This window comes from Dama dama, chromosome 3 (genome assembly GCF_033118175.1).
Source record: "Dama dama isolate Ldn47 chromosome 3, ASM3311817v1, whole genome shotgun sequence".
In the NCBI taxonomy this organism is placed as follows: Eukaryota; Metazoa; Chordata; class Mammalia; order Artiodactyla; family Cervidae; genus Dama; species Dama dama.
The window spans coordinates 58,473,544-58,501,473 of NC_083683.1; the positions used below are offsets into that span (position 1 = coordinate 58,473,544).

General features: G+C 41.2%; 1 protein-coding gene across 2 annotated transcripts in view; it reads right to left on the bottom strand.

Moving 5' to 3' along the window:
• The window catches only part of KCNMB4 (potassium calcium-activated channel subfamily M regulatory beta subunit 4), a 77,409-nt gene extending 50,630 nt beyond the window's left edge, over positions 1–26,779 (bottom strand). For both annotated transcript variants that reach the window (XM_061129969.1, XM_061129971.1), the window contains exon 1: positions 26,401–26,779. In XM_061129969.1, the coding sequence (XP_060985952.1) occupies positions 26,401–26,736 (336 nt within the window). In that variant the 5' untranslated portion in view covers positions 26,737–26,779. The remainder of the gene's footprint in view (positions 1–26,400) is intronic.
• Between the last annotated feature and the right edge of the window lie 1,151 nt (positions 26,780–27,930).

Sequence of the window (27,930 nt, forward strand, 5' to 3'; positions counted from 1 at the left end):
TTTTAATGACAGTTCTGACAAAATAAACATACAATCAGGAAAGCACTTAAAACAAAGCAGGGGAATTCCTTGTGGTCTAGTGGTTAGAATTCAGTGCTTTCACTGCCACGGCCCAGGTTCAGCTCCTGGTCAGGGAACTGAGACCTTGTACAGCCAGAAAGAAAAAAAAAAGCTCTGTAGAATAAAAAGTTTAACTGAGTCATTTATAAACCCTACAATATTTCACGTGCCTCATGACTTCATTAACTGTTTGCAAACGTGTGCACTGCATGCAAACACATATTCCTTATGAATGTAGGTTAACTGAAGAAACACATACGGAATTATATGTCAGCTAAGCTAAATTCTAGGGCAAGTGGTTCCAGTATGCACACCCACATCTGAAAGCTAAATGGAAATAATCTCATGGAAGAATCCGAAGGCCAAATAAATGGCTTAGAAAATGTGAAAAGTAGGGCTAAGAACAAAGGGGCGCTAAAATGAGCTCTTCAGAGAGAGCAAGCTGGACAGGTACAGAGCAGTGCCCAGCCTAGAATAGGGTTCGTCAAAGGATGGTCCACAGACCCCTAGACTGTCAAAAGATCCACCCTCTGAGAGTCTCATTCAGAGGCACTAGGAACCTGCACTTTTAACAGCTCTCTTTCTTCCTTGGAATGACAGGTTTGGGGAATTGATCATTTATGCACTAAACCATTCTTGATTACTCAGTACAGGATACAAAGCTTAGATATTACTCCCTAGCCCTCTTCCTCCTCCCTTCCCAGGAACATGTAGTTATGAAAGAGGAAGTGAAAATTTTGGCTTTGAGGGGAAATAGAAGGCTTCACAAAAGAGACAACATGATTGTGTCTTTAAGGTTGAATGGGAGTTTGTTTCTCAGAGAATGGGTTGGGAAGGGGGACATTCCAAGAAGAAGAAATGGAATGTGATGGATGTTCCAGAAAGACTGAATCATCTAATGTGCTTGAAGGTGAGGGACATGGAAGAAGACCTTGGAAAATGCCCCAATTATCTGAACCACTCATTACTCATGAAGAACTGTTATCCTAGCCTTACCAGTTTCTGTGAAAAACAGCTCACTACCCACCAGGCTATTCCCACCCGCCCCCAACTCTCCTTTAGTTGGACTGTATTATTAGGTGTTGAGACTACATCTGCATTTTTGTAATTTAACATTATTTATTTAACTTCTGGATTCAAATAGACTGCTAAAGTTGGTGACATTATTAAAACTGAAAAAAGTTTGGAACATTCCACTTTCAAGAGAAAACAGTTCATTCAGCTGGAAAGTCAGAAAATAAAAATGCAGAGTCTTTGCCAAAAAATAGAGGTTGAATCTCAACAGCAGTCAGACCAAAACAAGAAGTTTTAATCTGGAAGAAGCTCAACAATAAGTATTTATAATAAGCATGGCAGTATATGTAAAGATGTGCTCAACGGCTTATGATGATAATTTAAAATCCTTGAGGAGATGGCCAATCCTCTTATGACCATATAGAACACTGAAGTGAAATAAAATGTCTTAAATGCTCTTGCATGCTTTCAGAAATGCCTCATAATACGTGTATATGTGTGTGTGCTCGGTCGCTCAGTCATGTCCAACTCTTTGTGACCCCATGGACTGCCAACTGCCAGGCTCCTCTGTCCATGGGAATCTCCAGGCAAGAATGCTGGTATGAGTTGCCATTTCCTCCTCCAGGGGAACTTACCAACCCAGGGATCAAACCCACACATCTGCATCTCCTACACTGGCAGAAGGATACTTTACCACTGAGCCACCTGGGATTCATTTTGTGTGTGTGTGTGTGTGTGTATAAAATAAAATATTAACAGCCATCATTTCTGCATGAATGGAAACAACAAGTCCTGTCTGTGGTAAGTCCCCTAGAACCAGGATTGATAGATAGTGGTGATGAAAAATTGATGCTTCCTATTTGTGGCAGAACGTATTTTTCCACAGATGGCTCCACCAACATCTATCCTACTGTACATGCTCCTACAATGTCACATTGACTCTCCTCTCCTCAGGGTTGTGGGTTTCCCTTCCCTAGAATATGGATGAGTCTGTGATTACAGAGGAAGCGACGCTGTGTGACTTCCAAGGCTAAATCAGAAAAAGAGGACATAGCTTCTGCCTGCATTTCTCTCTTGGGAACGCTTGCCCTTGGAGTTCTGACACTATGCTGTGAGAAAGCCCAGAGTAGTCCATGCAGAGACCACACGGAAAGGCCTGGGTGGAGAGGAACCAAGGCCCCCCACTCAACCACCAACGTCAACTCTCTGATGTGTGAGTGAATGAGCCTTCCGATGGTTCTCGCCTCCTGGCTTCGAGTATTTCACTAGAACCTCAGACATCACAGGGCAGAGATAAACTGTCCCCATTATGCCCTGTCTGTATTTATGATCCACAAAATTTGTGATCATAATAAAAATGATACACACTCGTGTGTAGTCGCTCAGCTGTGTCCGACTCTTTGTGACTGGACTGTAGCCCGCCAGGCTCCTCTGTCCATAGGCTTTTTCAAGAAAAATACTGGAGTTGTTTGCCATTTTCCTCCTTCAGGCGATCGTCCCCACCCAGGAATCGAACCCAGGTCTCCTGTGTCTCCTGCACTGCAAGCGGATGATATCAGGCTGATGATGCACACTGCTGATATCAGAAACTGGGTAGTACAAAATGCTCTAGATTCCTTGGTAAAGTACAGGTGTGCCAGAGGGTGGGAAATGCAGTGGTCTGTTATTTCGGTGATGCTTCTGGGGGTGTCACGCCACAGGGAATTTCTGGATATCTCCTCCAGAGTGAAAGAGATTGCTGTCCCTTTCACTCGTTAAAACTGAGAGGCACAGTGCTTGATGGACCCTTGGCATTTTGGAGGAAACACTTACCCATATTTGGGACTGCACCTCTGATCCCTTACTGAGCAATCCACAGACCTGGCCCCTTTCAGTGGCAGCCAGAGCAGAAGAACCTGCTCTTTTCACTGACTTCTGTGGCCCAGGACCTCGAATGGTATCCAAGGAGTGCCGGATGGGAGGGATAGATGGAGCCTGTGGAGTTCTGATAGTGTAAATCAAACCCATGCTTTCTTTGACAAATTGCTATTCCCCTCAAGAAACCCTTGGTTTGTTACTGATGCCTAAGCATGGGACATCCAGTCACCATGTCATTCATTGTATATTGGGCTATTCGACCCACCTAGACAAAGAGGTGGGGTTTTCAGGGCTAACTAACGCAGCTCCTGCAGGCAAACAAGATGCATAAGAAAATGCTTTGCATTCCTGACACATCTTCACTCTTGTACTATGGCCTTCTCAACTTATCCTAATGTGCAGTTGTTAACCTAGGCTTATTTTTCTCAAACTAAGATATTCAGGGAAGCCTGGCATGCGGCAGAGCATGGGGCTGCGAAGAGTCAGACATGACTAGGTGGCTGAACAACAAGATTTTCATCCCTCTAGGAGCACTCTGCAGTGTGCGTGAGAGTGCTTAAAGCCTGCGACCAGTTCTGGTCCAAGAAAACATTTGAACTCAGTTTAGCATAATTTTGAGCAGAACTTCTAACTGTTTATTTCTCTTTTAAAGGAATGATGTTGGACGTATAGGCCTATGTTGATTTATGGGCAATAGATAACAAATAATAAATTGCATTTTGAGTAAACTGATTAGAGTATGTTACAGCCTCAGAAAAAGAACTCTGATCAATACATAACATTCTAAAGTTGTATTTCCCAAGCACCCTTTCTCAGGAAGCTACTTGAAGATGTATCTCACCAAAGCAAAGGTATATAGACAATGGCATAGGGTCAAGGAAACAAAATATCTAATAGAGGAGGGACATAGCAGGTCCAAGGTGCAACCAGCGCAGTTTGGGGCAGTAGGCTGAAGGAGTTCAGAAAGGCAAGTTTTTGAAAAGAGAAAAAAGTAGAATGAAACAGTTATACATTATGAATAAGTATAGGGGCTCCCCGGGTATTGGCACTAGCGGTAAAAAACCCACCTCCCAGTGCAGGAAACATAAGAGACGAGGGTTCGATCCCTGAGTCGGGCAGATCCCCTGGAGAAGGGAATGGCAACCCACTCCAGTATTCTTGCCTGGAGAATCCCCATGGACAGAGGAGCCTGGTGGACTATGGCCCACGGGGTCGCAAACAGTCAGACATGAATGAAGTGACTTAGCATAGTATATATATGAAAAACAGTAGACAAAGGAGTCTTACAATTCTGTGGGAGAATTTTGTAAAAGAGAAAGGTACATAAGGAAGTAAGAAAATATTAAAAGAGCATGATTATTAGCACAAAGAAAAAGCAGCAATAAAAATGAACATTATGTAGTTAAAATAAAGTTAAGCACTCCATGTTAATTTGGCCCAAAACTATGATATCTAAAGGATGAACGGCCGAAAAATGAGGTGGAATGGGATAGTGTAAGAAAGTTAAATGCTCAGATTCAACCATTGGCAGGTGATTGTCTAAAATACATACACTGGAGAGCCTATTGTTTGAACATGGATTTAAACAATGGAAAAAGAGAAAACAAAAACAGTGAAATATAGTGATCTCTGGACGACAAAAAGGATTGGGACAGAGGAGTCCTCATTGTGGTTCTATTGAGATCTTTCTCTATTTCCTCTCTAGTAACTGGCCCACTTTGAAAAAGAAAAAATCATTACTAGATTGTTTTAGTTTGGAAGTTTGTATTACTCTAGAGGATCACCATATCATCCTATGGTTTCAAATCTACTAGCATAGTATTTGATCCAAGCATTCAGGAATCAGTATAGAATAACAGGCAACTTTTTTGTTTTTGTTTCTTAACCATACCATGCAGCATACGGGATCTCAGTTTGCCCACCAGGGATCAAACCCGTGGCTCTAGCAGTGGAAGCCCGGAATCCTAACCAATGGACTGCCACTGAAGTCCTCAGAGAATTTATTTTACAGTAATATTTCTGGAATTTCTCTCATTACAGAAATAATGGTTTACAGATATCTGGACATCCTTTAGCCCAGGTAAGTTGACACAGGAAATTAACCATCACATCTATAAGTCTTCCACTGAAGAGAAAGCCATTTATTGCCAAGAGCTCTTCATGTAATGAGTTTTGAATCACTGCTCTACCATGGTAGAAATATTCTCCCAAACTGGTCATTTTTTCCTTCAACTTTAATATTTTTGAAAACCATGTTAACTTTTTTCTTACTGTGTCATTAAAAAAGTGTATTATTTTATAATATTTGCTTTTGCTTTAAAAGGCTTTGTTCACTGACAAATTTATGTAAATATTTACCTATATTTTCAGGATTTTCACAGTTTATTTTTTGTAAATTAAAAGTTCATTCCATCAAAATTATAATTTTATTTTAATTAAATATTTTCAGAATAATTTTGAGTATTTTACAAATAAATTTTATTTGGAAAATTACTATTTTAAAATACATAACATTCAGAGATCAGATCAAAATAGCAGAGGGGTATGATATGGAGCTCACCGTCTCCCCTACAGATACATCAAAAAATATCTATGTGTGTAACGACTCAGAGAACATCTGCTGAACACTGGCAGAAGTCCTTAGACCCCCAACAGAGCAAGAAAATCTCCAAGTAACTGGGTAAAAGGAAAAAAAAAAAAGACAAAAGAAAAAAAAAACTTCCCACACTTCCCAGCCTGCAAGGCTTGTCCACTCGCCCAATGGAGCAGGTAGGGGCTGAGTACTGAGGCTCAACCTCAAAGGTCAGATGCCAGGGGGAGGAATGGGGTTCACTGTGTGAAGATGGCGAGAGGGGGCTAGGTTGTAGAGCCCCACAAATGAGGTTGTCTGGGAAGAAGCCTCTCATTAGAGAGGCAAGGGACCATTGTAGGAGGCTGTGCATGAAGACAGGGGGGTCGGCCACACGAGCTTCTTTCTCTGCGTGCCTATGGGTGGCAGGGCACCGCCTACATGAGCTCCAGGGAAAACAGAACTACCGTATGACCTAGAAAACCCACTCCTGGACATAAACCTAGAGAAAAATCCGTAAGTCAAAAAGACACATGTACTTCAAAGTTGACTGCGGCACTATTTATGATAGCCAGGACGTGAAAGCAACCTAAATGTTCATCAACAGAGGAACGGATGAAGACGATGAGGTACATATACACAATTGAACTGTTATTACCCAGTCATCAGAAACAATGCAATTTTGCCATCTGCAGAGATATGGGCAGATTGAGACTGCCATACTGAGTGAAGTTAAGTCAGAAAGAGAAAAACAAATATCGTATAATATCACCTATCTTTGTAGAATCCAGAAAAATGATACAGATGAACTTAATTTGCAAAGCACAAATAAAGATACAGACATAGAGAACAAACATATGGATACCAAAGGGCAAAGGAGAGGTGGGATGAACTGGGAGACTGGTGTTGACATATATAGACCACTATGCATAAAATCATAACTAATGAGAACCCACCATATTAGCATGGGGAACTCAACTCAGTGCTCTGGAGAACTAGGCGGGAAGGAAATCTAAAAAAAGAGGGGGCGTCTGTATGTGTATAGCTGATTCTGCAGAAACTAACACAACATTATAAAGCAACTCTGCATGTGTGTGCGCTCAGTCGCTTCAATGTTGCCCAACCCTTTTCGACCCTATGGACTGTATGGAGCCCTCCAGGCTTCTCTATCCACGGGATTCTCCAGGCAAGAATACTGGTGTGAGCTGCCATGCCTTCCTCCAGCGGATCTTCCCGACCCAGGGATCGAACCTGCATCTCCTGCATTGCAGGCAGATTCTTTACTGCTGAAGTCCTGTAAAGCAACTATACTTCAATAAAAATTAATTTAAAACAACAACAACAACAAAAAATCCCCTGGACTCCTACCACCCAGAACTTCTACCACCGGACTTTCTCCTTTACCCCGCTCCCCAACAGTTTCCCATAAATTAAATCAAAGTAAACATTGTATTTTGCATTTGTTTCTCTCATTGACTATCAGTCAGTATACCCTGCGTTATCCTTTTTGATAGCAGTGCTTCTTGGCTGCATCTTCATCTATTTCACCTTCTTTAATCAATAGACATCTTCCATTTTTTTAATCACTATATACAATGCTCATTAAATATTGTGCACAATCAATTTTGCTGACAAGTTTGGCATTGATTCTTTTTTTTTTTTTTTTAATTTTTTTTTTTTATTATTATTATTATTTTTTTCCAGTGGGTTTTGTCATACATTGATATGAATCAGCCATGGATTTACATGTATTCCCAATCCCGATCCCCCCTCCCACCTCCCTCTCCACCCGATTCCTCTGGGTCTTCCCAGTGCACCAGGCCGGAGCACTTGTCTCGTGCATCCCTCCTGGGCTGGTGATCTGTTTCACCATAGATAGTATACATGCTGTTCTTTTGAAATATCCCACCCTCACATTCTCCCACAAAGTTCAAAAGTCTGTTCTGTATTTCTGTGTCTCTTTTTCTGTTCTGCATATAGGGTTATCGTTATCACCTTTCTAAATTCCATATACATGTGTCAGTATGCTGTAATGTTCTTTATCTTTCTGGCTTACTTCACTCTGTATAAGGGGCTCCAGCTTCATCCATCTCATTAGGACTGGTTCAAATGAATTCTTTTTAATGGCTGAGTAATATTCCATGGTGTATATGTACCACAGCTTCCTTATCCATTCATCTACTGATGGGCATCTAGGTTGCTTCCATGTCCTGGCTATTATAAACAGTGCTGCGATGAACATTGGGGTGCACGTGTCTCTTTCAGATCTGGTTTCCTCAGTGTGTATGCCCAGAAGTGGGATTAAGATCTAAATGTAAGACCAGAAACTATAAAACTCCTAGAGGAGAACATAGGCAAAACACTCTCCGACATAAATCAAAGCAAGATCCTCTATGACCCACCTCCCAGAATATTGGAAATAAAAGCAAAACTAAACAAATGGGACCTAATGAAACTTAAAAGCTGTTGCACTACAAAGGAAACTATAAGTAAGGTGAAAAGACAGCCCTCAGATTGGGAGAAAATAATAGCAAATGAAGAAACAGACAAAGGATTAATCTCAAAAATATACAAGCAACTCCTGAAGCTCAATTCCAGAAAAATAAATGACCCAATCAAAAAATGGTCCAAAGAACTAAACAGACACTTCTCCAAAGAAGACATACAGATGGCTAACAAACACATGAAAAGATGCTCAACATCACTCATTATTAGAGAAATGCAAATCAAAACCACAATGAGGTACCATTACACGCCAGCCAGGATGGCTGCTATCCAAAAGTCTACAAGCAATAAATGCTGGAGAGGGTGTGGAGAAAAGGGAACCCTCTTACACTGTTGGTGGGAATGCAAACTAGTACAGCCGCTATGGAAAACAGTGTGGAGATTTCTTAAAAAACTGGACATAGAACTGCCATATGACCCAGCAATCCCACTTCTGGGCATTGATTCTTAAGAGTAGAAATCCTACCTCAGGGGGAGTGGGGAAGGATAAATTAGGAATCTGGGATTAACAGACAAACATTGCACACGCGTGCTTAGTTGCTTCAGTCATGTCCGACCCTGTGTGACCCTATGGACCATGGCCTGCCATTCTCCTCTGTCCGGGGGATTCTCCAGGCAAGAATACTGGCATGGGTAGCCATTCCCCTCTCCAGGGGTTCCTCACCCAGGGATTGAACCTGGGTCTCCCGCATTGCAGGCATATTCTTTACTGTCCTTCTTATAGCCAAATAAAATTCCTTGCATGAATACAGCACATTTGTCCATTCATCAGTTAATGGACATATGATTTACTTACACTTTTTGGCTAATAAGAATAATGCTACTATGAATAGTCATGTACAAGTTTTTGTGTGGACATGTGTTTTCATTTCTCTTGGGTGTATTCCTAGGAATGGAGTTACTGGGTCTAATGGTAATTCTGTTCAACTTTTCGAGGAACTGTCAACTGTTTTCCAAAGCAGCTACAGATCTTTTACATTTTTATCAACAATGTACGAAGATTCTAATTTTTCCACACCGTCATCAAAACTTGTTACTGTCTTTTAATTTTTAATGGTCACTTAGTGGGCTGAAAGTAGTATCTTATTGCTGTTTTGATTTGCGTTCTCCTCTTTGCATCGAAAAAGCAAGAGAGTTCCAGAAAAATATCTATTTCTGCTTTACTGACTATGCCAAAGCCTTTGACTCTGTGGATCACAACAAACTGGAAAATTCTGAAAGAGATGGGAATACCAGACCACCTGACCTGTCTCTTGAGAAACCTGTATGCAGGTCAGGAAGCAACAGTTAGAACTGGACATGGAACAACAGACTAGTTCCAAATAGGAAAAGGAGTACGTCAAGGTTGTATATTGTCACCCTGCTTATTTAACTTATATGCAGAGTACATCGTGAGAAATGCTGGGCTGGAAGAAGCACAAGCTGGAATCAAGATTGCCAGGAGAAATAACAATAACCTCAGATATGCAGATGACACCACCCTATGGCAGAAAGTGAAGAGGAACTAAAAAGCCTCTTGATGAAAGTGAAAAAGGAGCGTGAAAAAGTTGGCTTAAAGCTCAACATTCAGAAAACTAAGATCATGGCATCTGGTCTTATCACTTCATGGGAAATAGATGGGGAAACAGTGGAAACAGTGTCAGACTTTATTTTTTGGGGCTGCAAAATCACTGCAGGTGGTGACTGCAGCCATGAAATTAAAAGACGTTTACTCCTTGGAAGGAAAGTTATGACCAACCTAGATAGCATATTAAAAAGCAGAGACATTACTTTGCCAACAAAGGTCCGTCTAGTCAAGACTATGGTTTTTCCAGTGGTCATGTATGGATGTGAGAGTTGGACTGTGAAGAAAGCTGAGCGCCGAAAAATTGATGCTTTTGAACTGTGGTGTTGGAGAAGACTCTTGAGAGTCCCTTGGACTGCAAGGAGATCCAACCAGTCCATCCTAAAGGAGATGAGTCCTGGGTGTTCATTGGAAGGAATGATGCTGAAACTGAAACTCCAATACTTTGGCCATCAGATGCAAAGAGCTGACTCATTTGAAAAGACCCTGATGCTGGGAGGAATTGGGGGCAGGAGAAGAAGGGGACGACAGAGGATGAGATGGCTGGATGGCATCACCGACTCAATGGACATGAGTTTGAGTAAACTCTGGGAGTTGGTGATGGACAGGGAGGCCTGGCGTGCTGCGATTTATGGGGTCGTAGAGTCGGGCACAACTGAGTGACTGAACTGAACTGAATGACTAAGCGGGCTTCCCTTGTAGCTCAGTTGGTAAAGAATCTGCCTGCAATGCAGGAGACTTGGGTTCAACCCCTGGGTCAGGAAGATCCACTGGAGAAGGAAATGGCAACCCACTCCAGTATTCTTGCCTGGAGAATTCCATGGACAGATGAGCCTGGCAGGCTACAGTCAATGGGGTTGCAAAAGTCAGACACAACTTGGCAACTAAACCACCACCAATGACTAATGAAGGCTTCCCAGGTGGTGCTAGTGGGAAAGTATCCTCCTGCCAACGCAGGAGACATGAGACTAGGGTTTGATCCCTGGGTCGGGAAAATTCCCTACAGGACAGCACGCCAACCCACTCTAGTATTCTTGCCTGGAGAATCCTATGGACAGAGGAGGCTAGTTGCTACAGCCCATAAGGTTGCAAAGAGTTGGACACAACTGTGCACACTTTGGACATGACATAGTGACTTAGAACACATGCATGCAATGACTAATGATATTGAGCATATTTTCATGTGCTTATTGCTCATTTGTATAATTCTTTGGAAAAATATCCATTCCCAACTTTTGTCTATTTATAAATTGGGTTGTTTTTGTGTTACTATTGTTATTGAGTTGTAAAGGTTCTTTATGTATCCTGTATATTCGATCCTTATTAGATACATAATTTGCAAATATTTCCTCTCATTTTGTGGTTATCTTTTCACTTTCTTGACAGTATCCTTCAAAGCACAAAAACACAAATATTTTAAAAAGTTTTATTACGTCCAATTATTTTTCCTTTGGTTGCTTGTGCTATTTGCATCATATTAAGAAACTGTGCCTAATTCAAAGTCATAAAGATTGACAACTGTGTTTTCTTCCAATAGCTTTGTAGTTTTGCTCTTACATTCAGGTCTCTCATTGATTTGAATTAATTTTTGTATTATGATGTGAAGTAGAAGTCCAACTTCACTCCTTTGCATGTGTATATACAATTGTTCCAGCATACTGGTTGAAAATACTTTGTTTTTTTTCCTATTGAATACTCCTGACACCCTTGTCAAAATCAATTACTTATAAATGTATGCATTTATTTCTGGACTCTCAACTCTATTCCATAGATTTGGAATCTACTCCTTACATCAGTATCATACAGTCTTGATTACTGTAGCTTTCAAGTAAATTTTAAAATTGGAAAGTGTGAGCCTTCCAACTTTGTTCTTGTTTTTCAACATTGTTTTGACTATCCTGGGCCCTTTGCACTTGTATCTGAATTTCAGGATCAGCTTATCAATTTCTGAAAAAGAAAACCCAACTGAGTTTTTTTATGGGAATTGTAATGAATCTATAGATCAATTCGGAAAGTGTTGCCATCATTACAATATTAAGTTTCCCAATTTATGAACAAAAGGTATCTTTATTTAGTTCTTTCTTTCAAGTGTTTTGTAGTTTTCAGGGTACAATCTTACACTGTTGTGTTAAATTCGTCAAATATATTCCTAATTGTTTTATTATTTTGATGCAACTGTAAGTAGAACTGTGTTCTTAATTTCACTTTTGGATTGTTAATTGTTACTATATAAAATACAATTATACATTTCCTAAAAATACTGGCACTGTACACTTATAGAGGACATATCCTTATGAAGATCTCAATAAAGCTATTACAAATCAAAGCTTTAAAAAAATAAAAATACAATTGATTTTTGCACATTGATCTTATATCCTGCAGTCTTGCTAAATTTATTTGGCAGTAGCTTTTTTTTTGCTGGAGTTTTCAGGAGTTTCTATATATAAGATCATGTGATTTGTGACTAGAGATAGTTTTATTTCTTCCTTTCCAATCTGGATGTCTTCTGTTTCATTTTCTTGCCTAACTGTCCTGACCAAAAACCTCCAGTACTATGTCGAACAGGAGAAGGAAGAATGGACATCCTCATCCTGTTTCTGATCTCAGGGGGAAAGTTTTCAGTCTTTCATCATTAAGTATGATACTAGTTGTGGGTTTTTCAACCCTTATCAAGCTGACAAAGTTCCCTTCAGTTCCTACTTTGTTGATGTTTTAAGTCATGAAAGGATTTTGTCAATTTTTTTCTGCATATGTATATGCATGTGATTTCTGTCATTTATTCTATTAACATGCTGTATTGACTTTATTATGTTTAACCAAGCTTGCATTCCTACAATAAATCCCACTTGACCATGGTGCAATATCATAAACTCTTCTCAAAAAAAAAAAATGGAGAGAATATATCCCAATTCATTCTGTTACTATGATACCAAAAAGCAGACAAAGATATCATAAGAAAACTACAGACCAATATACTCTATGAATATAGATGCAAAAATCTTCAACAAAATGCTAGCAAACCAAATTTTGGAATATATAAAAAGAATTATATATCACAACCAAGTTGGGGGAATTGGGAGTGAGAAATAATATGCATGAGATTTCCCTTGGGAGCAACGGAAATATTCTGAAATCAGCAATGATACTTGCACAACTTTGTGAATATACCAAAAAACTGTACACATTAAAAGGGCAAACATTACAATATTTGAAATATATCTTTTTTACAGGAAGCTGTCTTTCCTTCATTTTTCCTCTTTCACTCTTCTTTCTGCCCACAAGGCGGATGTGATGCAAGTTAGGAGAAACATGTTAAGGGACATGTTAAGAGCAACAACACAGTAAGAAACTGGGTGTTTGAATGACCTTCCAGATTAGAATGGTTTAGCCCCTTAGACTGCTTACAAGCTCAGACATTTACAAAAGAAAAAACCTAGTACTTCCTTAGATGGAGGAGACACGGGTTTGATCCCTGGGTTGGGAAGATCCCCTGGAGGAGGAAATGGCAACCCACCCCAGTTTCTTGCCTGGGAAATCCCATGGATCGAGGAGCCTGGTGGGTTACAGTCCAGGGAGTTTCAGAGTCCGACACGACTTAGACAAATTAGGATGTGGTACTTCTTAGGGTTTTTCTTGTTTGTTTAGGTTACTTTTGTTAGGTTCTTATTAAAGCATCCCATCCAATATCCTAATTAACTCAGTTAGATTGTTCCTACTTTTTCACTACTACGAACAGTTCTGCAATGATAATCCTCACACACACTTCTTGAACATGTGTTAGTTTTTTTTAGGGTAAACTCCTTTGAAGGGAAATTGCTGTCATTTGCTTAGTTATCACAACGATTGTCAGGTATGCACAACTTCAGTTTCACATAGTATGTTTATTTTCCTAAGTTGAACTAACTTTCCAGCAATAAGTTAGAACTTAACATTTTCTCAAATCCTCACCATTACTTGGTTTTATGAAGCATACTATGTTTTGTCAGCCTGATAGGTGTGAAATAGCATTCCATTATTGTTGTCATTTGAATTTCCCTAGGATTACCAGAACGGAGAATTATTTCACATTTATTGACCATTTGGGTTCTTTCATGAATTGACTGTCCATAGCCTTCACTGATTTTCCCATTATGTCAAACATCATTTTCTTAATGATTTGTAGACATTTTCATAAATATTGTTGATTGTTTTTGCCACTATCTTCTACTTGTATGTGGCTTACATTCTCACATTGTTTGCAATAATTTTTGTCACATGTAAATCATTGTTTTAACATGCTCAAATGTATCATTATTTTTCTTTTATGATTTGTTCTTTAAGCCTTATTTAAAAAATATTTCTTAGACCTATATCATAAAGATATTTTCCTATTTTAACTTCTGAAAGCTTTATGGTTTTCATTTTTAGGTTTTATTCCATTTAAAATTTGCTGTTACGGGTATGAAGCATGTACCAAATTTTATTTCTATTTTATGTAGAGCTAGTTGCTCAGGTATCATTTATTCATAAGTTCACACTTTCACTGATGAACTTCCTATACTGTCTATGTCTCTCAGTAAAATTTAATCATTTCTACCTTAATTTCACTGAGGATATAATATTCATTATTTCACTCCTTTGAAATTTGTTAAGGCTTGCTTTATTGCCCAGAAGTGATCAGTTTTGGGAAATATTATGTGGGTACTTGAAATCATGTGCACTGTGCTGCTCCTGGATATATTAATTTATAAACATCACTTGGGTCCATTGTTAAACATGTTACTCAGATCTGTTGGATGTGTATTCATATTACTGATGTCTGAGTATTTATCAGTTAGAAACAGAAATGTCTTAAAATCTCTCATCATGATAGACATGTATATTTCTCCCTCAAAATATTTCTATATATTTCTGTTTTAATTTTTTGTTTTTATGTATTTTGAGTTAATATTTTAGGTATATCCCAGTACAGAATTGTTATATTTTATTGAATTAACTTTTATGACTATGAAATATCTCTTTTTAGCTCTAGTGACACATTTTTGTTTCAAAGTCTCTGTGTTTCATATTATACAAGTACTCCAGTTTTTCTTTCTTTATTTTTTTGATGGGGGTACTGATGTTTGTATAGTGTGTTTTCCAGTCTATGATCTCTACCTTTACATTGGAAGAGTTAGTCCATTTATATTCAATATAATTATAAATTTGGGTTAAACTCTGTCTTATTTTTTTAACTTTTTATTTTTTATTGGAGTATAGATGATTAATGATATTGTAATAGCTTCAAGTGGACAGCAAAGGAACTCAGCAATACATATATATGTATCCATTCTCATCCAACTCCCCTCCTACGCAGGGTGCCACATAACATTGAGTAGATTATTACTTTTTTTTTTTATTATTACTTTTTAAAATGTATTCTACCTGTCTACAGTCTTTTTACTCTCTTTTATTGCATTCTTCTAAACTTACTGCTTTACATTACTTCATTTTCCCCATCTATTAGCTTGGTAATTATTTTCTGCTGTGTAAATTCTTAGATTCCAACACAGAACTACTAAATCAGACACTAGGATGGAATTTCTGACTCAGTGGGTTTAGGATGGGTATTGAGAATGTGCATCACTAACAAGCTCACAAATGATGCTGATGCTTCTTGTCCACTGATTATACTTTGAGAATCACTGATTTGAAGGAAGAAATTGACTAGAAAAAGGGGATTATTGAAGAGACTGTAATAACCAAGGCAAATTGCAGTATCTTTGACCAGAACAGTTCAGTTCACTTCAATAGCTCAGTCGTGTCCGACTCTTTGCGACCCCATGGACCGCAGCACGCCAGGCCTTCCTGTCCATCACCAACTCCCAGAGCTTACTCAAACTCAGGTCCATCATGTCAGTGATGCCATCCAACCGTCTCATCCTCTGTCATCCCCTTCTCCTCCTGCCTTCAGTCTTTCCCAGCATCAGGGTCTTTTCCAATGAAAAGGTGGCAAAGTATCAGGTGGCCGAAGTATTGGAGTTTGAGCTTCAGCATCAGTCCTTCTAATGAATATTCAGAATTGATTTCATTTAGGATGGACTGGTTGGATCTCCTTGCAGTCCAAGGGACTTTCAAGGGTCTTCTCCAACACCACAGTTAAAAAGTATCAATTCTTTGGCGTTCAGCTTTCTTTATAGTACAACTCTCACATCAATACAAGACTACTGGAAAAACCATAGCTTTGACTAGACGGACCTTTGTTGGCAAAGTAATGTCTTTGCTTTTTAATATGCTGTCTGAGTTGGTCATAGCTTTTCTTCCAAGGAACAAGCGTCTTTTAATTTCATGGCTACAGTCACCATCTGCAGTGATTTTGGACCCCCAAAAATAAAGTCTCTCACTGTTTCCCCATCTATTTGCCATGAAGTGATGGGACCAGATGTCATGATCTTTGTTTTTTGAAAGTTGAGTTTTAAGCCAGTTTTTCACTCTGTTCTTTCACTTTCATCAAAAGGCTCTTTAGTTCTTTGCTTTCTGCCATAAGGATGGTGTCATCTGCATATCTGAGGTTATTGATATTTCTCTCAGCAATCTTGATTCCAGCTTGTGCTTCATCCAGCCCAGCATTTTGCATGATGTTCTCTGCATATAAGTTAAATAAGCAGGGTGACAATACACAGCTTGATGTACTCCTTTCCTGATTTGGAGCCAGTCTGCTGTTCCATGTCCTGTTCTAACTGTTGCTTCTTGACCTGCATACAGATTTCTCAGGAGGCAGGTCAGGTGGTCTGGTGTTCCCATCTCTTTGAGAATTTTCCAGTTTGTTGTGATCCACACAGTCAAAGGCTTTGGTGTAACCAATAAAACCGAAGTAGATGTTTTTCTGGTATTCTCTTGCTTTTTCAAGGATCCAACGGATGTTGGCAATTCGATCTCTGGTTCCTCTGCCTTTTCTAAATCCAGCTTGAACATCTGGAAGTTCATGGTTCACATACTGTTGAAGCCTGTCTTGGAGAATTTCGAGCATTACTTTGCTAGTGTGTGAGATGAGTGCAATTGTGCAGTAGTTTGAACATTCTTTGGCATTGCCTTTGTTTGGGATTGGAATGAAAACTGACCAGGACAGTGGCAGTAAAAATCAAAGTATTAATACCAGAGAATAATGATATCATTGATAGAAACAAAAGATTCTAGAATAGAAGCTGGTTTTAGAGAGATAAACATGATAATCTTTTGCCATTTTTATCCTCGTAACAAAGGAAATAGAAAATAATTAAAATCAGAATAGAAGATTTTAGTCTCAGTAAGCAGTATTATTTTCTGGCTTTTTATTCTTGAGAATTATTTTAAAATAAAGTTGTCTCGATAAGGACAATTTTGTAAATTGACTTATTACACAGGAAAAAAGTATTAAACTTCCGAGATTAGAATTTAATTTTACAGGATATATTGATGAGATGGTTGGATGGCATCACCGACTCAATGAACATGAGTTTGAGTAAACTCTGGGAGTTGGGGATGGACAGGGAAGCCTGGAGTGCTGCGGCCCATGGGGTCGCAAAGAGTCAGACATGACTGAGCGACTGAACTGATTGATAATTTCCACTAAGGAGATACAACATCAATAAGTGCTTCTACAATATTGTTAAATTATAACTAGTAAATTGGACATCAGATAAGGTTTCAAAGTCCATTTGGTCTATTGCATCAGTTAGATGAATGGATATTTCTTCACATGTGCTTCAAGGTACAGAGAACTTTCAGTGACCAAATCTGCTGGCTTCTGCTAACCAACCAATCAGAATTGATTTCATTTAGGATGGACTGGTTGGATCTCCTTGCAGTCCAAGGGACTCTCAAGGGTCTTCTCCAACACCACAGTTAAAAAGTATCAATTCTTTGGCGTTCAGCTTTCTTTATAGTACAACTCTCACATCAATACAAGACTACTGGAAAAACCATAGCTTTGACTAGACGGACCTTTGTAAGAACACTGGAGTGGGGTGCCATTGCCTTCTCCACATAAGTCAGTTAGGCATATCTAAAACTGAACACCCGCTTTTCATGCTGTGTGTTTCTGTGTGTGTGTGCTCAGCAAATACATGAAATAAATTTGTTTGATTAGTTTATTTACCAAAATGGTCACAGATTTAAATAATTTAATAAACATATGGTTGTCAATTTTATAACTGATTATTTTAAAAGAAAACAGGATATTACCACAACTCAAATTACAAATTTTTACACATTATTTTATGTGTCCTAGAGACTACCAAACGCACAGCATGAGGAATAGTTAGAAACATATGTAATATTGAAAATCATTCTGTTCAGTATTACACTGTGAGTATTTATGGTAATTGTAATATAAATGTACTGTTTATCTAGGAACTCAATTGAAGACGAAATTCTGCTAAAGACAGAGAAAAAAATTTTATGCCCAAGGTAAATAAAATGAGTGACATCTTCACTCACAGATGAGTATTAAAAACATTTCAGATAAACAAAACTGACAACTTATAAAAAGCTTTGTAATTCTGAGGTAAGTTTGTAATAATGGAAAATATATGCATTTCCCCCAAAACTTTAACTGAAATGTATTGTAATATCACAAACCTCTCATGTAAAAGTAAAAAGTTTCTGATTAAGTTTGAGATACAAAATTTTGAGAGTTCTTGCAAATAATTAATACATTCATAAACAGCATCCACAATGGAAGCCAGAGGTGGCTCATGGTTAAGTACTCTCAGACAGGAAGATCCTAGCAGTCTGCAGAGTAGGTTGTTTGCAAAGAGCTGTAACAGGTGGATATAATCTGACCAAGCTTTCAAATATCTAATCATATTGGTCACCTACTCAAAAGCCTTACTTGGCTTCTGTGTTAAGTTCCCAATGCTGCTATAGCAGAAACTTAGTGGCTCAAAACAAATGTATTAACTTGCAATTCTGGAGGACAGAATTCCAAAACAGGTCTCACTGAGCTAAAATCAAGACACCAGCTGGGCTATACTTCTTTCTGAAGCCTCTAAGAAAGAATCCATTTTCTTGCCTTTTCCCGCCTGCATTCTTTGGCTCATGTCCCTCTTCTGTATTCAAAGCTGCCAACAGTCAGTTGAGTTGTCTTCAGATTGCATCACTCTGACCTCCTCTTCCACATTTAAGGGTGCTTGAGATTCCAGAGCCCACCAGTACATCTCCCTATTTTAAGGTCAGCTGATTAGCAAATTTAACTGCATCTGCAACCTTGACTCCCCTTTGCTGCATAACATAAGATATTCACGGATTCTAGGGATTAGCATGTGACCATCTTTGGTAGATGGGCACAGATTCTTCCTACTATGGGTTCCCAATGTTCACTAAACCCACCCTGTCTGTCAAGGACCTCTACATTACTGGCCACAATTTACTCTCCTGCCTTATGCCAGGTGGCACTAGTGGTTAAGAACCTGCCTGCCAATGCAGGAGACTAAGAGACATGGGTTCGATCCCTGGGTTGGGAAGATCCCCTGGAGGGGGGCAAGGCAACCCACTCCAGTACTCTTGCCTGGAGAATTCCATGGACAGAGGAGTCTGGCAGGATATGGTCCATACGGTTGCAAAGACATGACTGAAGTGACTTAGCATGCATGCACACCTTTCCCCCAGACCTCTGCTCTTTGTCCCCTAGGTTCCAGCTACACCAGTCTCTCTGCTGGTTCCCCAACACACCCCATACTCCACAGCTTCAGAGCCTTACTCCTGGCATTTTTCTCTTTCTTGATGTTCTCTTCATTTCTCCTCATCTTTCCTCCCAAGATAAAAATTCTATTCATTCTAAAAGTTTCATGGCAAATGCTTCCTTCCCCAGGAAGCTTTCCCCCCAGTTATTCCCCTTTAGATGTTTGTCATATTGTTTGCACCTCCCAGTAGAACTTGATGTGTTGCTTTGTTTGATAGTTATTGAGTTCTTATCTTGTCTGCTAGGTAATGATCTCTTTGAGAGCAGAAACTCAAGAATTCATCCTCATTTGTACATCAGTTGCCTCCAAGGGTGCTCAGCTGTTTCCGACTCTTTGCAATGGAGTGTAGTCTACCAGGTTCCTCTGTCCATGGGATTTTCCAGGCAAGCATATTGGAGTGGGTTGTCATTTCCTACTCCAGGGGATCTTCCTGACTCAGGAATCGAACCTGTATCTCTTGAGTCTCCTGCACTGGCAGAAGACTCTGCACTACTGGAGAAGCCCATAAGTCAGTTGCTGCTGCTGCTGCTAAGCCACTTCAGTTGTGTCCGATCCTGTGCGACCCCATAGACGGCAGCCCACCAGGCTCCCCCGTCCCTGGGATTCTCAAGGTAAGAACACTGGAGTGGGGTGCCATTGCCTTCTCCACATAAGTCAGTTAGGCATATCTAAAACTGAACACCCGCTTTTCATGCTGTGTGTTTCTGTGTGTGTGTGCTCAGTTATGTCCAACCTCCAAAATTGCTCCTCCTTCAATTTTCCTATTTATAATAAAACAACCTCCCTTTTTCAGTTGTGATTGCCACAAACCTTGGAGTCATCTTCATTCTTTTCTCCCTCATTCCTTACATCCAATCTATCAGCGGACCTTATCACTGCTACTCCCTGATCTAAGTCACCACCACCTTTTGTCTGGCCTACTGGACTCCTTGTTTCCAATCTTGCCTCTGCTGCTCTCACCTTGCACAAGTGAGCATGCGCGTGTACACACACAGCCCCCCACCCCCCATACAAATTCTATCCTCATCTCAGCATCCAGATGGATCATTCAAATTTTTTAAAAGTCTAAGTCTGATTATATCTGGGTTAAGTCTAGTGTCAAATAACTTAGCATCACATTTAGACTAGAATCCAAAATCCTGATAAAGTTTTCTGAGACCCTCGTCTCATCTCCCACTGTTCTCTGTTCACTCACTGTCATCCTCACTATTCCTCACACTTGCCCCACTGCCTCTGCACTTGCTTCTCCTGCAGCTTGCAGAGCACTCTTTCTCTGGAGAGCCACACGATTCATTCCTCTATGTCCCTTAGGCCACTGATAATCCTCTCATGTCCTTTGGGTCTCTGTGGAAATATCACTTCATCAGAGCCACCTTCCCTGGTCACCCTATGCAAAAGAACAGCTCTCATTCCTTCCATAACTTTCTGTACCTTTATGCTGCTTAAATTTTCTTTGCCCATCTATCATTACATGACAATATACTATGAATTGATTTCTTGTCAGTCACTCCACCAAAATGTAAGCTCCAGAAATCTTCTTTTGATCTCTATTCCAGTCCTAAAACCTAGAAACACACCAGAACCTAAGCAGGCATTTAATAAATATTTGTTAAATGAACTCATCTTTGTACATCCTCCCATTTCTTGCCCAGTTCTTTGATCATAATCGATGCTGAAGAAGTATTTGTGGGCTTAAATTTTATGTACATCCCCAATATTATTTCATATTATTACCAGAGGAAAAACCACCACAGTAAGCCACTTTTTCATGGAGAAATAAAGGCTACAGATAAGTTGTCACAATTCAGATTAGCCTTTTATTAATTTTGATATGATGGACTCCCTAGAGCACAAAGTATATCACGTTGAACATTTAACTCAAGAATGGAGCTCAGAAATTAACCCCAGCAGACCTTATAGTCTATACAGGGAGCATGTGTGTTGGGGGAAGGGGCACACTAGAATGGATGAGAAGGGTACCAAGAAGGTGACTAAAGCCACAAAGGTCTATAGTTAATTATACCCAATTTCAGGGGATATTCTTAATGCCTGAAGCCTCTTCCAGTTCTGGTCTAAGTTTTTCTTCTCTTCAAAGCATTTCTCTTAGGTTTTTAGTAGTACTGATTTCTTAGAAATAGACATTTGTCCTCTCTTTTTAGGTTTTTCTTATCAGAGAAAGAAAACTCAAAAATAAAACATACAGCCTCTAATCACGTACTTTCTCTGGTCTCTCAAGAGGCCAGTTTTAATCATTCATCTTTTCTTGGCCATCAAATGTCTACAGTAAGGCAAAGGCGAATGTTTGTAACTGCGTTAAGTTCATTTCATTTACATTGAACTAATTTTAAAGGATTCTCTTCTTTTCCTTCAGAATTTGAGTCCTTCCTTTCATACCAACTCTCAACATTCGGTAGCATCAGTACCATCTTTTAACCTAAACACACAAATATTAATCATGATGAATCCTTTGGATTCTTACTTTATTTTTCTTGAACAACAGATGAAGACATTTTCTAAGCCAGTGTTTATTTTCACTCCATCTACAGACTTAGAACTTTTTTTTTTTTTTTTTTGACAAATCATCAATACTGTAATTTTATTTTTTTTTTTTAAATTTTTTTTATTATTATTATTATTATTTTTTTCCAGTGGGTTTTGTCATACATTGAACTTTTTTAAAATTACTAATGCCCAGGACCCACCCAAGACCAAGTGTGAATCTCTAAAGGCTGGACTCAGGCATCTGAACTTCTTTTTAAAATTCCCTCACCCCGACTCAATAAACATGAATTCAAGCAAACTTCAGGAGATAGTGAAGGACAGGGAAGCCTGGTATGTTGCAGTCCATCAGGTTGCAAACAGTCAGACATGACTTAGTGACTGAGCAACAGTAACAATCGATATATTCTCAAGAATCAGAGAATTTTTTTCCCTCAACCATGTTCAGTGTACTAATAAACTTATCAGAGGCATTCTTAAAAAATAAATAAATAAATAAAGTTCCCCCAGTGATTCTAATGATTGTCATGGTTGAGAACCAAAACCCTTAGCCTACACAACAGCTAGTCATAATCCAGTGTTAAGAACCGTAGTCAGAGGAAGCTGATCCCAAATTTAGATTTTTTTGCAATGGTCAACTCAAAGAGCAGATCACTGCCCTGTGGATAATTAGGACTTGACTTGATAACTAGGATAACTGACTTGAGTACTACATTACATGAAGTACTACACTACTTGAAGGAACCAGAGATCAAACTGCCTACATTTGTTGGATCATCGAAAAAGCAAGAGAGTTCTAGAAAAACATCTACTTCTACTTTATTGACTACGCCAAAGCCTTTGACTGTGGATGACAACAAACTGTGGAAAATTCTTCAAGAAACGGGAATACTAGACCACCTGTTCTGCCTCCTGAGAAATCTGTATGTAGGTCAAGAAGCAACAGTTAGAACTGGACATGGAACAACAGACTGGTTCCAAATCAGGAAAGGAGTACGTCAAGACTGTATATTGTCACCCAGCTTATTTAACTTATATGCAGAGTACATCATGCGAAGTGCTGGGCTGGATGAAGCACAAGCTGGAATCAAGATTGTAGGGAGAATTATCTATAACACTAGATATGAAATGACACCACCCTTATGGCAGAAAGCAAAGAAGAACTAAACAGCCTCTTGATGGAAGTGAAAGAGGAGAGTGAAAAAATTGGCTTAAAATTCAATATTCAGAAAACTAAGATCATGGCATCTGGTCCCATTACTTCATGGCAAATAGATGGGGAAACAACGGAAACAGTGACGGATTTTATTTTATTGGGCTCCGAAATAATTGCAGATGGTGACTGCAGCCATGAAATTAAAAGACACTTGCTCCTTGGAAGAAAAGTTATGACCAACCTAGACAGCATATTAAAAAGCAAAGACATTACTTTGCCAGCAAAGATCCATCGAGTCAAAGCTATGGTTTTTCTAGTAGTCATATTTTGATGTGAGAGTTGGACTATAAAGAAAGCTAAGCGCCGAAGAAATGATGCTTTTGAACTGTGGTTTGGAGAAGACTCTTGAGAGTCCCTTGGACTGCAAGGAGATCCAACCAGTCCATCCTAAAAGAAATGAGTTCTGAATATTCATTGGAAGGACTGATGCTGAAACTGAAACTCCAAAAGTTTGGCCAGCTGATGTGAAGAACTGACTCACTGGAAAAGACCCTGATGCTGGGAAAGATCGAAGGCAGGAGGAGAAGGGTATGGCAGAGGATGAGATGGTTGGATTGATCACGGATGCGATGGATATGAGTTTGAGTAAGCTCCGGAAATTGGTGGTGGACAGGAAACCCTGGCGTGCTGTGGTCCGTGGGGTCGCAAAGAGTGGGACATGACTGAGTGACTGAACTGAACTCAACTACATTACGTGACTGGATACAGTTTCTGCTTTGGATACAAGGATACATTTCAAAACATAAGTTGAATAGGACTTAAAGATATTTTAAAGAAATTATTAGTCAAAGGTCAAATTTATTCACACTATCTCTTTAGTAGTCTGCAGCATAAGAAGTTATATATTTGCATTATTCTTTCCCCTTCTCTGCTTTTTACTGTAACTAATGTAGTAAACTCACGGGAGAGGAGAAAGCCCTTGTTCTCTTTTCTAAGAAGAGATCTCCAAATGGCTTCTTGCGGCAGTGGGTCATAAAGCAGAGAAGGTTGGAGGTGATCAGGATCCAATACACTGTAGGGAATCTAGACATTCTACAAAGAGAATGGGTGGGGAACCCAGGCCTTCAACAAAGAGGAAAGTTCTGGGTGGCCAAGAGGAAACAGCACTTGGTGGTGGGTACTGCGTAACTGCAAGGGCACTGTGGAAACATTCTGCTTACGTGATGGGCTCTGGCACAATATTTTGGTTACACTGAATTTTTCCATCACTAATTGCTTACAAGAATTTCCAAATTGAGCATTTCATTGCTCAAAAGTGGAAAGGTGACTGCAAAAGAACACGTCTAATGTTCTTTAAATGGTCCAATGCAATCATAATTTGGATAAAGAGATATACACTGCTTTGGCTGAGGAAACCTTGACTAAATCGAATGGTATGCTGTTCATCATTTTCTGTAACATTAATGTATCTTTCTCCAGTTCTGTCATTTCTTTAATGTTTTACTTTAAAAAATCTTACTTTGTTCAAATATTTCTTCAAAGCAATTGTTGCCAGGATCCAAACTGGCACTGGAAGGAAACTGTTTATTTGCTAATAAAAAGAGATCAAATCTTAGGATTACATATAAGCCATTACCACTCTTTCCAAGTGATTTAGAAATCTATGTCCTAATGATCCCAATTTACTTTTTCCGCCAGATTCTACAAAATTACCTGGAAACTGTGAAGCAGTCTTTGTGTAGCAAATTCTGTCTTCTCAATGTCTTGATTAGGTTTTAGGCACTTACTGGAATATGTATATGTAATTTATTAGTGCCTGAACCACAATCTTAAACTAATTGCAATGTTTTACCAATTATAACACCTTTTAAATGATAAACTATCATATAATTTCTAAATTACTACTACTGTGCCACACCTTGCTTTTATATTAATGGCTTAATCTTGAAAAAAAAAAAAAAAGTGATGTTCCTAAAGCCTTGCAATTTGTTTTGAAATTCTTGAGCATTGAGCTGCTTAACTTACAACATCTGTCTTGAGACTTTATTGCTTCTTCGAGACTTTGAAGTTTATACTCTAAATTCTGTATTTCTATACTTACTACTCATCTATTATCTTCATTTTAAAGATACTCTTCCTTTGTCATCAAGAGCATCTTTAAGAGTAGTCATTCTTTTTTTTAAAAAAGGAATTTTATTTTAAAAATTTCCCAAATTCAAGAATTAACTATTTAGGAGACAAGAACAGGAGTTTTGCTGCAGAGAAATGATAAGCTTATTTTTAAATATTTTAAAAAATGTTGATAGACAACTCTTCTTTTGTATTGTTATAATTATATCCTGTCACATGTAAGGAAAGTTTTCCTGTGTACACAAGACTCATTCCCTTTTGGACAGTTTTCTTGATCTTCAAGCACTGCTCTAACAAACAGGGAGGGTGTCAGTAACTTTAAAGAAGAATACATACCTTTTCTTTGATAGTTAAGTAATCAGAAGAGTAAAAAAGGCCAAGAGAAGAAAAAACAAAAGAAAGAAAAGCCTTCTTGCAAAAGCAGGTGTACTACAAAGCTCAACTAGTTCACAGACTGAGGACACTGCTTTTTATAAGCTTTTTCTCCACTGGGAACGGTCTTCTGAGTCTCCCTTTCTCTGCTTTCCATCCCTCGAGTCCTAACCAGGTTTTTTTTTTTTTAAATTTTTTTCTTTTTTGCTTGCGAGAACGGAAAAAATTGCCAAGACAGGCATATTCGGTACATTTCACGGAGGCTTTTCTATTTTCAGAAAGTTTTACCGTTCCCCAGATGGCTCCCAATTGTTCTTAGACACACGGAGAACCTAGGCTTCCTCTAAGACCCTTCTGAGAATCTATTTCGTGACAACCAGGAGTCCACCGTACCCGCCCAAGATGGATCTGCACAGAATTTCGAATTTTGATTCCACGTCGTTTGTCGACCCACGAAAGCTCATCTTTGTACCCCAAATTAAAAACATGTGTCTAGAGTGAAAAGGTAAGGAAACCGCTAACACCTCTCAAAGGGCTAAAGGACCCCCTGCAGCCCCCCAAGGCGAGTTCTGGACGCGGCCAGTGGGACTTCGGACCTTGACCATACGCCGGAGTTGGTGGTATCCCCGCTACGCACTGGATTTAATCCGAGGAAAAGTTAACTTTCGGCTCCTCGCATTTCTGCAAAGCCGGTCCGGTAGGGCCCGAACCGAAGCTGGGCCAAGGCCTCAAAATCTGAGACCAGGCAAGACAGGTGTGTAAGGAAAGCCTCCGAGTACCACGGGTCGCCGCACACAAACCCTCCTGAAGGACCGGGGGGCGCCCCGGGCTCCCCGATGTACTTACTCCCGGTTTAAGCATAGTCCGCGACGTCTTGTCGCCTCCTGGTAACGCTTGCTTACTCCGAGCCACCCCGCGCAGGGTTTAACACTGATGCTCCCCCAAACCTCAGCGTCTCCGTAGGAGCGAGGCAATCCTCCCGGGGCGTCCTTACCTTGGGGTTGGTCAGGAGCTGGTGCTCGTCGCTGTGCAGCAGCGCCCTGGAGTTGGACTCGGAGTTGTTCACGTAGACCTGGACGCAGGGGTACTGCGAGGTGCCCCTGCAGTCGGCGCCACAGGTGAAGGTGCACTCGAACACCTCGCCGATCTGCTGCACCGACAGCACCGTGCAATTGGCCGCCGTGGCTTGCAGATCCTGCAGCGCGGGACTGAGCCAGCAGAAGCCGAAGATAAAGAGCGACACGACGCCGGAGATGATGAGAAACAAGCCGAGCCGGATGCTCTTGTCCTCGGCTTCCGTGTACTCGTAAGCCACCCGGAGCTTCGCCATCGCCCCCCACTCCCGGCGGCGGGCGCGCTCCCCCCGCCCCCTCCCGCCCCCGGCGCCGAGCCCGACTGCCTCGGCGGGAGGAGCCGCCGCCGCGCGACAGCAGGGGAGTGGGCGGCCAGGGGGAGCGCGCGAGAACAAAGGGGCCGAGGCCGGCGACGCCCCCCGGCGGCGGCAGCGCCCCCCCTCCACCTCCCCGCCGCCGCCGCCCGAGCCCCAGAGGCTCGCCGCGCGGCCGAGGTTTCAGAGCCTCCTGCACCCTCGGGCGCGAGGAGCGCACGGGCGGCTCCTGCCTCCAGCGCCCCCTGCCAGCCTCCGCCCCCGCGCTTTCCCCGCCTCCCCCACCCCGCCTCCTCTCGCCCGGTGGCTCCCAGTCTCCATCGCCCGCCGGCCGCCGCTCCGCGGACTCGCCTGGCAGCTGCCCCGAGGGCAGACGCTGCAGGGCTGAGGCGAGCCCCGGGGCTCCCCCGCGCGGGAGGCAGCTCCGCCGGGCCCCACCCGCCGCCGACCCGGGTCCTCCCGCCCCGCCCCGGGGCGTTTCCCGTGGGCGAGGGGCGGGCAGGCGCTGGGATTCTCGTTACATTCCCCAGGAAGGGACATCCGCGATAGGAGGTTAGGATCAATATAACTTAACGGAGTGAAAGTTTAAAAAACAAAACAGAAAACAAACGAGGGAGAGGGTGTCGTGCAAGTGGAGCGGCGGGAATTTTGAACTGCAAACGGGGACTGGTCAGCCAGCGGAGGCGTGCGCTCTCGGGGAGACTGGCCGCCGGCACCAGGCGGATAGGGATGGAAGCCCCCGGGGCGAGCGGCGTGCGCCCGGGCGTGTGCCCCAGAGACACCCGGCCGCCGGTTCCCACGCTTGGGGCGGGCGCGCGCCGCAGGGCGGGAGGCGTGACCTGTCGCCGCCCCCCTACTCGGGCGAGCGCGGTAACTGCCTGGCCTCGGGGTCCCGGCGCTCCCAACTGTCCGGGAGCAGCCCACGATCACCCCCACCCCCGACACCGCCCACCCTCGCCGGCCCCAGCCGGGCCTGGAGGGCAGCAGGTCAGAAGTGAAACAGGCTGAGTCAGACGGAGTTTGCGGTGGAGGCAACGCGCGTGGGGGTCAGGAGCCTGACGCCCCCCACCCCAGACCCAGGAAACTCGCTTCCCGGGTGGACCACGCGGCAACGCAGGTCTAAGGGCGGCCGGGCCG